Raw genomic sequence first — 17,100 nt, forward strand, 5'->3', positions numbered from 1 at the left:
TGAAATAATCTTAGTTATGTAACACATGGGGCAACTCAGGATTATTTACCACCCTGGGAGATAAAATATTGGCAACAAAACCGCATCATGAAGATTTCTTTGACCAAAAACAAACAGAGAGAACCTGAATATAATCAATCCTCTATATGGACTATCAGTTAACAGGAAATTTAGGGAGTAGGGGAACAGTTAAACAATACTCAGAGGAAGCAATCACGGTAATATAGAATGTAAGGCTTTAAGAAAAACAAATGACTATTTTCTTTGACAAATCATGGCATGAATAAAACAGAGAGGAAGTGTGAAAAAAAGTATAAAAAATAAAGATGATCAGTTTCACAACTGAATATAATTTAGAAATTCATATAAAAGGCATACATTTTAAAATCTCCATATATACAGAAATTAAAGATAAACTATTCATTGCTAAGATATTTTAGCTAAAAATATCAGCTATTTAGAAATAAATGATAGTGAAATTATTGTGTACCAAAAGGTCTGGGAAGTTAATAAATCAAGAGACCAATTTAAAATGATAGGAACAGGGGCACCTGGGTGGCTCAGTTGGTTAAGCATCCGACTTCGGCTCAGGTCATGATCTCACGGTCCGTGAGTTTGAGCCCCGCGTCGGGCTCTGTGCTGACAGCTCAGAGCCTGGAGCCCGTTTCAGATTCTGCGTCTCCCTCTCTCTCTGCCCCTCCCTGTTCATGCTCTGTGTCTCTCTGTCTCAAAAATAAATAAACGTTAAAAAAATTTTTTAAATGATAGGAGCAGATTAAGTACAATAAAGTAAATCAATTGTCCTTTCAATTCAAATCAAGTAAAAGGAAGGAGGTAATAAATACAAGAATGAGTTAGATTATGATGGTTATGATAAGTAAACAGTAGGGAGAATTCACAAAGCAACAGGTTGGTTCTTTTGAAAGGCTGACAAAACAAACACTTGGCAAAATTTGTAAAAGAAAAAACGTTAGAAGGCACAGATAAATATTTTTAGGCATTATAAGGGGACACATATAGAGATATAGAAATGAAATAGTTTAGAAAGCTAAAAGAAAACTGATAATTTTAGTGCAAACAAATTTGAAAGTGTTGACGTTTTGTTAAGAGAAATGTTTAGGTTAAGGCAGCTTATTCCAAGCTTGAATATTTTTAAAACCATGAAAATATTATTCTTTTTAAAATTTTTAACGTTTATTTATTTGAGAGAAAGAGAGAGAGAGGAGGAGGAGGGGCAGAGAGAGGGAGACAGAGGATCCAAAGCAGGTTCTACCCTCACAGCAGGGATGCGGGGCTCCAGCTCATGAAATGAACCGTGAGATCAGGACCTGAGCCAAAATCGGTAGTCGGCTGCTCAACCATCTGAGCCACCCAGGCGCCCCCAAAATATTATTTTTTAAAACTCTTTCCATAAAGAGAAGCAGAGGACTTCAGGAAGATTTCTTTGAAAATTTCATGGTTATTTTTTCAATTTTATATAAGCCGTTTTGGAAAATAGAAAAAGCATTTCTAAATACATTTCATAGGCTAGGTTAACATTGGCAAGGATAAAATTGATATTAAAAACAGAGATAGTTTAATACTACATTGAATAAGCTTGATTTCACATTTCTGCCTCTTTATAACTATATAAAATATTATGGATTTTAAAAATACAATTGATACATAAAGCAAATCTACAATACAAATGATTAGCACAATAAGGTTAGTTAACAAATCCAGTAGGTCACATAATTATCATTTTATTGTTGTGGTGAGAACATTTCACTCTCTGTGATTTAAATATTTAATAATAAAATCTTAAAACAAACTTGACTAAATGCTAAGCGTTGTTAATTATGATTGGTGCGTATTGCTTTACACAAACATTTAAAAACTAAATTAAAAAATTTAATTAAATTAAAAAAAATTAAATTGATTTTTTTCATGACGTTTTATCGTAATTTTCCATGAAAATGCTGTTCAATCCATGGCTTCATGCCTGTCACAAAACACACAAATGGCAAGTGCACTTGGAATGAAAACCAAAATTATAATGGGTGCACAAAGGTCCACACCTCTGGATTTAGCCTCTGCTTCTCTCTCCTCCCCTTCTTAAGCTCCTTATCTTCTTCATCATTCTGCTCTTATCAAAATGGATTTTTTTTTGGTAACTTTTTTCGGTTTGTGTATAGTAGACACACGATGTTATGTTCGCTTCAGGTATGGAAGCAGCCTAAATGTCCACCAATAGACAGATGGATAAGAAGACATGGTAGATATATATGGACATATACGATGGAATATCACACAGCCCTAAAAAAGGATGAGATTGTGCCATTTGTTGACAACATGGAAGGACCTGGAGAATATTCTGGTAAGTGAAATAAGTCAGGCTGAGAAAGACAAATACTATTGGATTTCACTCATATGTGGAATCTAAAACAGACGAATGAATGAACAAATAAAACGCAGAACCAGACCTATCAATACAAAGTGGCTTCCTTTAGAGTCACAGACTCTTCCAAATGCTGCTCACTTGCACGTTATTATTCCATTTGCCAAGAGTTCTGTCATCCTACTGGTTTGCCGAGAAACATCTTGGTCGCTCCACAGGTTTCACACTCAAACGCCATTTTTGCCTCAAAGCCTAGAAAGTCCTCTTCAAACTCAATTCTTCATTTTCTGTATTTTGCAGCAGTCAGCGCAGTACTAGGGGGAGTAATTCAATTTCTACCAAAATGTGCTGTATTAAAATGGCAGTGGCATTTTGAAATTTTGAGGGTGTATCTGTTGACCTTTCAACCCTTATTTTGAAAATGTTTCAATATAGTAAATTTCACGAACCCTCATGTACCCTTCACCCAGTTTAGATTTATTTGATTTTCAAAATTTCTAAAAGCCTTCTTAGTGTAAATTTTTGTGTACATTTAATAAACTCATAGTTTGAAATTTAGTTCAACCCTGGGTTTCATCAACAGTTTATTAAATGTAAAAATGAATCTGTTCGTTACCCAAAATTTTGCAAAAATTAAACAAAGCATTCTTATGGAAGATAAGTTTTTTAACTTATTGGCCTTTATTCCCCTGCAAGGTTATTTTTGTGTAGGTCATAGATGGAAAAATAATACAATAATTATTGGTGGAATTTTCTGCTGGAAGTTTTTTCCACAGCACATTTGGCAAAAGGCTTTGGTGTGTTTGAATCTTTTATATTTTATACATCATCAGCTTTTACACAATCCTCTGCATGCAGATGTATGTGTTTGGAGTTAAACAGTCTTCTGTATAAGCTTTAAAATTTGATCCATAAACTGCACAGGTTCCATTCTGCATTTCAACCATGGTTAGTCTAGATTAGAGAGAAAGACAAATTATATTCATCACTTACTTTATGAATACATAAATATTAAAAAAATGCAATACAATTTATTTAAAAATAAGTATTAAAGTAATATCATTTCAGGATGTTTTAGGACCATGCTTGGTATCTCTTAGTTAAAAGATATGCATGGGGCGCCCCGGTGGCGCAGTCGGTTAAGCGTTCGACTTCAGCCAGGTCACGATCTCGCAGTCCGTGAAGTTCGAGCCCCGCGTCAGGCTCTGGGCTGATGGCTTGGAGCCTGGAGCCTGTTTCCGATTCTGTCTCCCTCTCTCTCTGCCCCTCCCCCGTTCATGCTCTGTCTCTCTCTGTCCCAAAAGTAAATAAACGTTGAAAAAAAAATAAAAAAATAAAATAAAAGATATGCAGAATATAGCCAACTCGGTTATAAAAGTAGAAGTTTCATTCTAGTATAGGTCACTATTTTGTCTACATTGGAAATTTGTCATTTTAGGAAGTCTAGGCTCTTTTGGTATATGTACCAGAGCGAAATGAAAGGTTTTTGAAAAAGTTTTGTGTTTATATTTATTTTAAAAAGTTTTGTTTTTATTTTGAAAGAGAGACAGTGGGGAGGGGCAGAGAGCGGGGAAGACAGAGAATCCCAAGCAGGCTCCGTGCTGTCAGCACGAAGCCTAATGCAGGACTGGATCGCACAAAAACATGAGATCAAGAGTCTAGCACTTAACGGAATGAGCCACCCAGGAGCCCTGAAATGAAATTTTTTAAATGTTTTTTTAAACAAGTAAATGAGAAATGCAGTTAGAATTCAATGAGGTCAGCAGATGTCATGTTTTATGCAAAAATAAACAATCTTCTTTAGATATGTGCAACTTTACCTGGTAAGGAAATAAAAATGAATTGTAAAATTCTTATATATTTTATGTGTGTATATATACATACATATATAATATTATATCATATATAATATACATATGTATTATATATACATATACGTGTATATGTTTAGGTGTAGATAAATATATATATGTGTTTATAACATAAACTTAAACATATATATGTGCATGTGTGTGTGTAGGCATTCCATCTAGAGATAGTTCTATCTGTGTATCTATTTTGCCTTGGAATCTGGTGATTCTTTTCTGCTAGGAACAGGTGAGAAATAGAAGGCTGAGCAAAGAGTGATGATGAATTGATGTGAATCAGAACAATAAAAAAAAAGAAAGACTGTGGTCTGATAGTACGTATTTAAAAGGACAAGAGGAGATGGGGAGCCTGGGCGTCTCAGCCAGTTAAGTGACTGACTTTGGCTCAGGTCATGATCTCAAGGTTCATAGGTTCGAGGCCCGCATCAGGCTCTGTGCTGACAGCTCAGAGCCTGGAGCCTGCTTCAGATTCTATGACTCCCTGTCTCTCTACCCCTCCCCAGGCTCACATTCTGTCTCTCTCTTTCAAAAACAAACATTAAAAATTTTTGAAAAAAATAAAAAAGGACAAGAGAAGAAACTCAGCCTATATAGAAACCACTACCTACTATAAGAGAAAAAACAATTAAGAAATTTTTAGTAACTGCTCTTAGTTGGTCTCAATCTATGCACATTAGAGTTTCACCTTTAAATCGGATTTTTTTTTTCTATTCCTTTCAGCTTCTGTGTCTGTTTTCCCATACCATTCACATCGCACGTCCACCACAGCATAACTCTGGATTTTACTTGTTTAAAACCATATCTCTGACTGAAGTGTGAAAGTCTTGATGGAGTTCTGTACTATTCATCCCTGTAGTTATCTCTGTATGGTTTCTGGAAATTGAGTAATGCTCAACAAATACTTATCACGTGCACAAAACGAAACTTAATATGCTAGTTGTTTTGCTTTGGCTTCCAAAACAAACATTTGCACTTGCAGAGTGATAAATGTTGAGATAAGGTGATACAAAATTTTATTAGTATTTCCAGAGAATAAACTTTTTTTTTTACCAAAAATAAAATCCAGCCATACAGAAAAGAGATCACCCCAGATCAATTCTAAGATAAACTGGGACATCCAAATTCTAAATATATAATGAATAGTCCCTGACAATGAATATAAGGGGACATTTGAAAGAAAAAGATGACAGTAAGAGGTCATTCATTGATCACTGCCAACTAAGCGTTAAAGAAGCAAAGTAAACTTCAAAATCAGCGAGAAGAGACTCTTTAAAGTCGTTTAATGATAATTCTGGCTGTAGTGTAAGAAAGGGATTTATTTGACTCTCTACCACAATTACTCGTTTTATAGCTTAAGTGAATTATTATACATTCTAAGATTCTGCTCCTTACCCACAAAATTAGGTTAAAAATGACCTCTGTTGGATGCTTTTTAAGAGTCTTCGATGAGAAGATACATATAAAGTGCTTAAAACTGTCTGCCAGAAAGAACCGAATTAACCTGACATTAGCAAGGATGTTGTTGTGATGTTTTTGTTACTTACTCCAGAATTAGAGGTTCAAATAAGTAAAGTATACTTGAAGTAACGAATTAAAAACTTTTAGAGTCCAAAGAACTTCTGTTTCCTCTGTGATATCACGAGACTTAGGGGCAGCAGACCTGACAAACCACTTCGGTTTTATTTCTGAGATTTGTGCTAACATGGTGAAATTACTAAGCCAGGTATCCTAAGTGACAGAAGTGACCTTTTAAGCGAGCTACCCTTGCATTCATCCAAAAGAGTAAGCCTGTATTCATAAACTCTGTGAGCGCTAGGATGTTTTCACGTGGTCCTACTATGCCCAGTTGAGCTGTATAATCAAGTGGTTAAAAGAGCAGGCTATAGAAATGGAATACATAGGACACTGGAGAGTCCACAAAGAGCCAGACGGCTGGAGTTCTCAGGACATAGGACTTGAGATGAGAGAGGTGAACAAATAAAGAGATCTGAGGATATGCAGAAGATCTCACTTGTGTATTTAAGAGTATTGATTAATGCATGTGTGTAAGAAAACTTTCCTAGTGCTTGCACAGGGTCTAAAATCGTGCCCGTCTTCACCAGCCATATTGCAAAACTTCAAATTTCAAAAGGTTTTGGGTGGATTACTTAAAAGTGTCTTTGCTTGGTAGTGGGGCATAATTCATTGTAGACTGAGCATTCTAGTAATGCTTAAAAGCAAGGCCAAACCAGATCAAGCTGTTTCCAAGTAAGTTATTTGTGTCCTGGGGAAAAAAAAAAGATCTCATGAATAATTTTAGAGACAAAAAATATGTAGCACTAAACAAGGGTGAAATTCACAGTGTATGAAATTTAATAGAAAAGTAACTGTAAGCGAAGACACAAAATAATGTGACCATAAGGAGAAAAATCCATCCATTAAAATTGACCCAGAACAAACACAGATGTTAGAATGAACAGACAAGGATATTGTGATAGGCTTTTGGTTTTTTGGTTTTTGGTTTTTTTAATGTTTATTCATTTTTGAAAGATGGAGAGAGACGGAGCACGAGCAGGGGAGGGGCAGAGAAAGAGGGAGGCATGGAATCTGAAGCAAGTTCCAGGCTCTGAGTTGACAGCAGAGAGCCCAATGCGAGGCTTGAACTACAAACAGTGAGATCATGACCTGAGCTGACGTCGGACGCTCAATCGACTGAGCCACCCGGGCGCCCCAGATATCATGACAGTTCTGATGACTGAATTCCATATATTCAAAAAAGTTAAAGAAATACATGGAAGATTCATGAAATAGCAGCCAAATCAAACTTCCGAAATGAAAAGGTCAGTGTCTGAGATGAACTATACACTTGAAAGGGTAGTGAAAGTTAGATATTGCAGGAAAAAAGATTTAAAAAATTGAATTCGGGACAATGGAGAATATCCACAATCAAACACAAAGAAAACAAGTGAAAAGAACACCAGTTCATCACAATTCTAACTTGCTTAATGGATCTGTAATTGTCCTGCGTCTGGGGAAGAGAAAAGAGAAATGAAGAAGGGGAAACACTTGAAGGAATAATGGTAGTTAAATTTTCTAATTGTGCTTGAAAATTATAAACTTACAGATCCGAGAGCCTCAACAAAACGCGAGCACAAGAAATATGAAAAAACTAATCCAAGGCATATTACGGACAAATTCCTCAAATCCTGTTATAAAGAAAAATCATTAAAGCAGTCAGAAGGAGGGAAAATAATGTATTATGGGCTTACTAAATGGATTAAAAGCAAGATACAACAATATGCTGCCTGCAAGAGACGTACTTTAGCTTTGAGGACACACATAGGCCAAAAGTGAACAGATGGAGAGTCATATTCCATGCAAATGATAACCAAAACAGAGCAGGTGTGGCTATAGTTAATGCAGACAAAATAGACTTTAAGTCAAAATCAGTCACACAAGACAAAGGAGGTCACTATGTTGTAGCAAAGGGGTCAATTAATCAAGGGGATAAAACAAGTTTAAATAACGGACCATAACAAGTGTTGCCCATAATGCAGAGCAACTGGAACTCTCACACCCTGCTAGTGGGAGGGTAAAATGGCACAGTCATTTTGGGTAACAATTTGGCAGTTTCTTAAAAGGTCAAAGACATACACCTATTATCCAACCATTCCACTCCTAGATATTTATGTAAGAGAAAAGAAAGTCTATGGTCATACAAAGACTTGTACACAAATATTCATAGCAAGTGGCTTTATTGTTCATGGTCAACAACTGGAAGTTACCCAAATATCCATCAGCAGGCGAAAGGATAGACAAATTGAACTACACCCATAAATAAGATACCTCTCAAGAATAAAAAGAAATTAGTTCTTAATACATGCTTTGAGGTGGCTGGATCTCAAAATAATTATGCCGAGTGAAAAAGCCAGACATAACAGCAGTGCCTCCATTGATACTAAGTTCTATAAATTGCAGACTAATCTATAGTGACAGAAAGCAGACTAGTTGCCTGGGGACGGAAAGAGGTAGGTAGAAAGAGGGAGAAAGGAGGCGTGTCTGGGTGGCTCAGTCAGTTAAGTGTCCGACTCTTGATTTGGGCTCAGGTCACGATCTCATGGTTCGTGAGATGGAGCGCCAGTCTGAGCTCTCCACTGACTGCACAGAGCCTGCTTCGGATTCTGTCCCTCCTTCTTTCTCTGCCTCGGCTCTGTTTACGTGTGTGCTCTCTCTCTCTTACACACAATAAATAAATAAACATTAAAAAAAAGAAAGGAGTAGGAAGGAAAGATTACAAGGGTGCAAAGGAAAGTTTGGCAGGTGATAAATGTTGATTATCTTGATGTTATTAACGGTTTTGTGGATGTATACACTTCTCAGAATTTATCAAATTGCACATTTCAAATATATGCAGTTTCTGGAATGTAATTGTATCTCAACAATTCAGGTAAAACCTGAAAGAATGAATATATGTGATACTTAACCTCTCTGCTATAGTCTCCTTATCTGTAAACAGGGTGTATTATTAGACTTACCTTGCACTGCACTTGGCACATTGCAATTAATGTTACTCATTGTTGTGGTATTGGCTGCTCTTCCTAAAGCCCTCAGAGCTTTCTGCTGAAACTATTAGAATATGGGAATATCCTGGGATTGTGTGAGGTAACGTGATCGTTGAAAGACCACAGGGCTAGTTTAGGGACAACCCCCCGAAGAGACACCAATTGGTATAAACTTACTGGTCGGGTAAGAGAATGCTGCCATCTTCCCATTGCCATGATCCATTTGGTGGAGTTTGTATTAGTCCCATCCAATGATAAGACTTCACCAATTTTAGGAAATCCTGGTTGAAACCACAAATAGAACCAGTGCTGAGACTTTTAGTTAATTCAAGGCCATAATCATGTAATCATTTTTTCCCTCACATTCGGGGAAATGGATTCTGTCCTCTAGCCTAATTCTGACTTAAACAACACCATACCTCATACCTACAAAATGCTTTCTTATTTTTAATGCAGAAAGACTTAGGGTAGACATATCTCGGTTAGTGCCCCTCTTATGTTTCAGGTAATAGTCCAGTGATTAGGAGTAAATAGAGGAAGGGAAGTTAAAATAAATACTCAACCTGGTGTTCTCTGCTGTATATCTTCAAGAGACTGGAATTTTGAGACACACAAGAGGCTTGGCTTTGGTACCAGCTTTTGCTTTCATTAAAAAATTGGTAGCAGGTATTTCTATAACATATCCAGTTTTTAGGACATGGGCCACAATAACTTTCTAGAAAGGGAGAATATATTATTAATTCTGTACAGGTATGAGCATTATAGCAGATTCTGTCTAGACAAATTAAATACCTTTTATTCCAACTCTAACATTTCAGATGAGCCAATCTGATCATCTCCAATGACATGGCCCCACACATTTGTATATATACACAGATGCCAAAGACTAAGTATTTTCTGCTTTTTAGGAGCACTCCTTCATTGTTAAAAGATGAACAAATAAAATAAAAATGTTGGAACGCTACGGATTACGGACAAGAATTCATCGTTTTCTTATACACGCTCTCGTTAACACTGTGGGATACATGCCTATACCCAATTATACAGAGATACATGTAATTTGTGCTTCAAAATATTAGAAGACTTTCACTTACCTTGTAAAGGAAGTGGAGCTTCTTGGTGGAATAATGCTATTAAAATAATCATTGAGAGGATTAAGAGGTACGAACTTCCAGTTGTAAAATAAGTATGTTATAAAGATGACAAGTACAGCACAGGGAGGATAGTCAATAATATTGTAATGACCTTGTATAGTGACAGATGGAGATTATGCTCTCCGCAGTGGGCATTGAGTAATGTATACAAGTGTCGAAGCACTACCTTGTATACCTAAAACCTTGTATGTAAGACATATTTCAATAACAAAAAACGATAATTAGTAAAAGGGTTTGTGTTGTTAGTAACTTACGGTTCTAGCAAAAGTAGTTGACAAATTTCTAGACGGATAGCAAAAATATAAGGACATGTCCAGTATTATTAGTTTTTGTTGCTGTGCATCTGAATGCTAATCAAAGTAATGCATTGCAACCATTAGGTCGAGAACACTCTATGTAGGCCAATGGGCACATGAAAAGATGCTCAACCTCAGTCCTCATTAGGGAAATACAAATCAAAACCACACTGAGATACCACCTCACGCTGGTCAGAGTGGCTAAAATGAACAAATCAGGAGACTATAGATGCTGGTGAGGACGTGGAGAAACGGGAACCCTCTTGCACTGTTGGTGGGAATGCAACTGGCGCAGCCACTCTGGAAAACAGTGTGGAGTTTCCTCAAAAAATTAAAACTAGATCTACCCTATGACCCAGCAATAGCACTGCTAAGAGTTTATCCAAGGGATACAGGGGTACTGATGCATAGGGGCACTTGTACCCCAATGTTTATAGCAGCACTTTCAACAATAGCCAAATTACGGAAAGAGCCTAAGTGTTCATCAACTGATGAATGGATAAAGAAATTGTGGTTTATATATACAATGGAATACTACTTGGCAATGAGAAAGAATGAAATCTGGCCTTTTGTAGCAACGTGGATGGAACTGGAGAGTGTTAGGCTAAGTGAAATAAGCCATACAGAGAAAGACAGATACCATATGTTTTCACTGTTATGTGGATCCTGAGAAACTTAACAGAAGACCATGGGGGAGGGGAAGGAAAAAAGAGAGAGAGAGAGAGAGAGAGAGAGAGAGAGAGAGAGAGGCAAACCATAAGAGACTCTTAAAAACTGAGAATAAATTGAGGGTTGATGGGGGGTGGGAGGGAGGAGAGGGTGGGTGATGGGTATTGAGGAGGGCACCTGTTGGGATGAGCACTGGGTGTTGTATGGAAACCAATTTGACAATAAATTTTCATATTAAAAAGAAGAATGCTCTACTTCTCTACTGTCACTTACAATGTATTATTATGGCACCGCATATCATTACCATAATAATGAAGTGGATCCCCAGAGCTATAGCAATGGAATGGACTAGGAAAAATGGAGATGCTGTAAGAAACAAAAGAAAACAAACAAGCAAACAAACAAACAAACAAAGAGTGAGAAAGATGAGAAAATAAGGATTAAACATTTTTGGTATGCTCATGTTTAATATAAACATTAGATTTTTTTTAATAGGAGGGGTGGTATCAGTACTTTTACCCTAATTATTTTTCCCAGAACAAGTAACATAGGTACTTTGCAAATGATTAAAAAAAGAGAGACTGTAGAAATGCATACATATTCCCTCCTGCTTCTCCACAAAAGTCCCCCAGTTTCCTCCTTAGTATAAATCATGGTTATAATTTTTAAACTTTTTCATGTAGATACAATAACAAATACAGACAGTTCCTTTCAATCCCTTTTTAAAAACACACCTTTAAGAAACTGCGCAAAATATCCCGTGAGTTTTTTTCACTTAAGGAAATATCTTGGAGATTATTCCACGTCATGTCTTGTAAAGTTGTCAAATTTTTATACATAGCTTCTTGCATTGTCTTTCATTGGTATATGGACAAAAATCTCCTGACAGTCTTTAATTTTTTCCCAATGTGTATTTAAATTGTTTCTTAGTTTTGCTATTAGATATCACAAGATGAATATATTTTTACATAATTGCACATCTTTTTGAGTTCCTCTCTGGGAGAAGTCCCCCATATGATTTCACTCATATGTGGAATTTAAGAAACAAAATAAATGAACATAGAGGGGAAAAAAGAAACACACCAAGAATCAGACTCTTAACTACAGAGAATAAACTGATAGTTACCAGAGGGGTGACGGGTGAGGACGTGCTAAATAGGTAATGGGGATTAAGGAACACACTTGTGATGAGCACTGAATATTGCATGGAAGCGATGAATCCCTAAATTCCAAACCGGAAACTAATATTGCACTCTATGTTAATTAACTGGAATTTAGATGAAAACTTGAAAAGAAACTCAAGAAACTACAGTCTCAATTGTCATTATTATGTTAATGATAATCTCATCATTTGCAGAGCATGAAAAAAATCCCAAACTGAACAGTTCTGTTTAACTGTATTATATATTCCAATAGTATAGTAGAGTGAATTTCATTTCTGCTTTCCTCCTGAAGGTAAACTAAACTGAATGTTTGCCACTGATCTAATCATACGGATTCCACAATTCCCCTCAACGTACCGAGAGCAGACAAATAGATGCGACGTGGAACTTACGGTTTTCTCTATATTTGCTTGTGTTTAATACACGCCTTCTCTTTGGTCGTGTGGAAATACCATGATATACCAGCTCAGAGTTGGAATTACGGACTGCATCCATGGCTAGATGAAAACAATTCAGGCCAATAGGAGTCATAGCCTTTCTGCCACTTGGGCCACACATTTTCACAACTTCACTTGCCATTCTATTCATGTCCCTTTTCAATAACATCAAGTTACTTTTGTTTTATACTACTTCACGATTATGATTTTTGTACTTTAAGATGATTAAAATTAGATTTATTCTATGGCAAAATCTCTCTAGCAAGATCTTCCGTTCTATTAAAATAAGTCAATTCTTAATGTGCAATGAAATCAAACATTATAATAATGACAGTGTAGGAGTGCCTGGGTGTGAGTTAAGTGTCCGACTCTTGGTTTTGGCTCAGATAATGATCTCACATTTCGTGAGGGGCACAGAGCCGGCTTGGGATTGTCTCTCTCTTTTTTCTCACCCTTCCCCACTCACTTGCACGTGCACTCTCTCCCTGTCTCTCAAAATAAATACATAAATTAAAAAAATTAAAATAAAATAAAGACAGCGTATAATAAGAAAGACAGGGACCTAAGGAGTTAGATATGTGTTTAACTCATGGAGCCACATTTGCTAAGTTAACAACTTGAAAGAAAGAAAGAAAGAAAGAAAGAAAGAAAGAAAGAAAGATGGAGGAAGGAAGGAAGGAAGGAAGGAAGAAGAAATGATAAGAAAAAAGAGAAAAAGAAAGAACAAAGGACATCAGTACAATTAGTTATGGGTATTTTAGAAAGTGAAATTAAATAATATGCATTTAGTATCAATAATGTTCATCATGTAGTAAACACTTACTAAATGCCTAGTTTTTGTTTAAAGTGAGGGATATACAATGAATAAAATAATAAGGCATAACATTTTAAGATAAAGACACATAAAGAATCTTGTCCCTGAACAAAACAAGTAAAAAATCATTTTGCTCTCTTCCTGAGATAGCAATCATTACCTTTTGCAAATGGAATGTTAATACTAATTATCTTTTATACTTAAAATTATACTGAAGCATTTTTTGTACATACCATATGTAATTTAATTATCAAACATGTGAAGAGGGTAGGTATTATTTTGTGGATGAAGAAATTGAATGTTACAGGTGGCCAAAATCATATTGCTTATTTAATATAATGCTAGAAATACAAATCTACTAAGGTCAATATAGCGTGTTTTATATCTCTACTCGATAGAAAAAAGAAACTTAAGTGCGTAGAAGCTATGGATTGCCCTCAGATCTCAAAGCTAGAGACTGGTGAAAGTCTGTGGAACATTCTTCCAGCTCTCAATCATTATGCTGTCACTATTTCAGGCTGCCTCAGATTGTGAAAGATTTTACTCTAGGTAGTTAATAAAAAAAAAAAAAAGGAGGAAAAAATCTTTCAAGTTTTTGAAAACTTTATTTAAAATATAACATGAACATAATATGAAATGGACATAAGTGAATCAGAGTAATTTGCTTTCTTCTTTTTAGTGTTCATTTATTTATTTTGAGAGACAGAACATGAGGAGGGGAGAGGTAGAGAGAGAGAAGCAGAGACAGAATCCCAACCAGGCTCTGCACAGTCAACACAGAGACTGATGTGGGGTCGAATTCAAGAACTGTGAAATCATGACCTGAACCAAAACCAAGAGTCAGCCGCTTAACTGAATGAGCCACCCAGGCACCCCTGGAGTAATTTGCTTTCTTATGCCTTGTGTGCTTGTATCAAATTCTAGGTATCTTAGCAATTACAGAGGGGCACCTGGGTGGCTCAGTCAGTCAAGCGACCCACTCCGGCTCAGGGCGTGGTCTTGAGGTTCATGAGTTCGAGCCGCAAGTCCAGCTCTGTGCTGACAGCTCAGAGCCTGGAGCCTGCTTCAGATTCTGTGTCTCCTCTCTCTGCGCCTCCATTGTTCGTGCTCTCTCTATTTCTTTCAAAAATAAACATTAAAAAAATTGTTAAAAAATTATATACAAGTCAGGGTGCCTGGGTGATTAAGTCGGTTAAATCTCTGGCTCTTGACTTCAGCTCACGTCATGATCTCATGGTTTGTGGGTTTGAGGCCCATGTCAGGCTCTGCGCTGACAGTACAGAGTCTGCTTGGGATCCTCTCTCTCCTTCTCTCTCTCTCTGTCCCTGGTATACTCTCTCACTCTCTCTCATAATAAATAAATAAACTTAAAAAAAAATTATACACAAACCAAACTGCACATTTAAGTGGAAAGTACATACCCATGCTGTGACAAGCCCCCCGATCTCGGACCAGATTCATTGTATAATTATGACTGTTTCTTTACGCCAGTGGTGATCAAAAAAGACTTCGTTTTACAAAGGAATCCTGAATAAAATAAAATTGGGCATTTTTTCTTGTTTTCTTTCCTTAGGGTGAGATGACATATCTTCATTAGGAAAATGAGAACATAACAGTATTTTTCCGTTCATATATATAAAGGGAAAAAATGAAAATAAGCCAGGTAAATAAACCATACAAAGCCAGGTAAATAAACCAAGTAAAATTAATTTTTTAAACTTCTCTTGGTTACAAAATAATAAATAATTATTTCAAAAAAATAACAGGTGTTTTAATCCACCTACATTAAGATATGTAATCAGAAATATTTTTTATCACTGATATCGAATGACAACACACATAATTTTCTTTTTTTAAAATTTTTTTTAAAGTTTATTTATTTTTGACAGAGACAGAGTGCGAGCATGAGCTGAGGAGTTGCAGAGAGAGAGAGGGAGACACAGAATCCGAAGCAGGCTCCAGGCTCCAAGCTGTCAGCACAGAGCCTGACACGGGGCTTGAACTCACGAACTGTGAGATCATGACCTGGGCTGAAGTCGGACGCTTAAACGACTGAGCCACCCAGGTGCCCCAACACACATAATTTTCTATCTATAGTTATTTTATGTTGTTAATTCAACATGAATTCAACTTCTGTCCATATCATCACCACCATCATCATCACCTATAAGTTGTCATCACCATCATTAGTAAAAATAATCTCATATTTATATAGTAACATCATGTCTTATCATAGAAGAACTCTCAGGAAAAAAATGGCTATTCAATAACTATATATCATGCTTAGGTTAAAAAAAAGCCATGTCATATTTGATCACGGTAGTTGGAAGTAACAACATGTTTTTCATTTTGCAAATAAAGCTGTGTATCACAGCAGGTTAAGTGCCCGGCACCAGCCCAGAAAACTCAGGTGTGAGAATTCAAGTTCAAATTCCATTCTTTAATCCCAAAAGTAGATTCATTCTTGGAGTTTTGTTTGATGATACCACTCCATCTTTAGAGCAACACCATAAGTTACTCTTCAGTAGGTTTATCCTATCTACTCGTCATTGAATACAGGAAAAAAGATATATACCTCAGAAGTAAGAAGCATTCTTTACCCTCCACAATTCTACTCAAACAGTTAAAAAGCAGTTATAATTCCCTTATGGTGTAAATCGTTTTGGAAACTTTCTTGAGTTTGAAATCTCAAGAATTTCTCATTTCTGGACTAATAGTTGTCAGAAACAAAAACACACACAGAAACACACCTGATCCAAGAAGGAAGATCTTGATTCTTGTGGATAAAAGCCTCCTAGACAACTGAAAAATTGAGACATGTCCTGGGTTACCTACCAATTTAGAATGAAAACTAGAGATGTCACCTTTGATCCCTGAGGGAGATCTGACAGATGTTATTTTAATCTCACCTTGTGAAAAAACACAAAACAACCACAGTATTTCCGCCTTATCACAGCACAGAAAATTCTGCTAACAGATGAAATAAATGTGAGGTGCGAACACGATTTTATGACTTCAAATGATTAATCTAGTGACAAGAAGTTTCCCAGAGTTAAGAGAGTTATGATGGGATTACATAATCTCTTTCTGAATTAAAAGTGAAAAATTGTTCTAAAATATGGCCGTAAGTACGGTGTGAAAACAAATAAGAAAATTAAATTAACTTCTTAATCATCCTGTGTACATGCTGTTATAAATTTGAATGGAACCAAGTATGCGATACATTTCATGTAAATCGGAACTATAGAAAGATATCTTTCATATATATATGTATAAGTATATGCACACACATAAATGCATACATGTGAATAGACGTATATGTGTACATACATAACCTTTTAATTATAAAAATATAAAGTGTGTATAAGATAAAAATTCTATGATGAACCATCATATGTCTAGCTCAAACAATTATCAATTTGTAGCCAATATGATTTCATTTATGATATACGTGGTGTCTCAGAACCATCTCTGTTCCTATTAAATAAGTCCCTTTCTCTATTTTCCTTAAACGTCACTCATTATATTACTGTCTATTATTCAGAACAATAGCACCAAATCGTATGCCAAAAAAGCAACACAATCAACTAATGTCTTAGTATTCTGGTTTTTAGCTACTCATAATTTTTGTTACATTAAGAAATGATAAAAGGAACTGTCACAGCCAAAAGGAGCTTAAAGAGACGTAATGACTAAATGTAATATGGTATCCTGGCTGGGCTAATGAAACAGAAAAGAAGATATTAGGTAAAAACTAAGGAAACCTGAAAAAAGTATGTTC

General features: G+C 36.0%; 1 protein-coding gene across 2 annotated transcripts; it reads right to left on the bottom strand.

The window, feature by feature from the left end:
- Positions 1-1,311: 1,311 nt before the first annotated feature.
- Positions 1,312-16,184, bottom strand: KLRK1 (killer cell lectin like receptor K1). 2 transcript variants are annotated; one of them, XM_047868656.1, is made up of 8 exons: positions 16,070-16,116; positions 14,741-14,907; positions 12,461-12,565; positions 11,179-11,271; positions 9,881-9,916; positions 9,350-9,501; positions 8,964-9,067; positions 1,312-3,331 (listed from the first exon to the last, which is right to left on the bottom strand). In XM_047868656.1, exons 2-8 carry the CDS (start codon positions 14,778-14,780, stop codon positions 3,214-3,216), a joined length of 648 nt encoding a protein of 215 aa, XP_047724612.1. In that variant the 5' UTR covers positions 14,781-14,907; positions 16,070-16,116; the 3' UTR covers positions 1,312-3,213. The 2 variants fall into 2 exon arrangements, with proteins under 2 accessions (XP_047724612.1, XP_047724611.1); XM_047868655.1 differs by having other exon boundaries at positions 1,313-3,331; positions 14,741-14,846; positions 16,070-16,184.
- Between the last annotated feature and the right edge of the window lie 916 nt (positions 16,185-17,100).

This window comes from Prionailurus viverrinus, chromosome B4, assembly GCF_022837055.1.
Source record: "Prionailurus viverrinus isolate Anna chromosome B4, UM_Priviv_1.0, whole genome shotgun sequence".
In the NCBI taxonomy this organism is placed as follows: domain Eukaryota; kingdom Metazoa; phylum Chordata; class Mammalia; order Carnivora; family Felidae; genus Prionailurus; species Prionailurus viverrinus.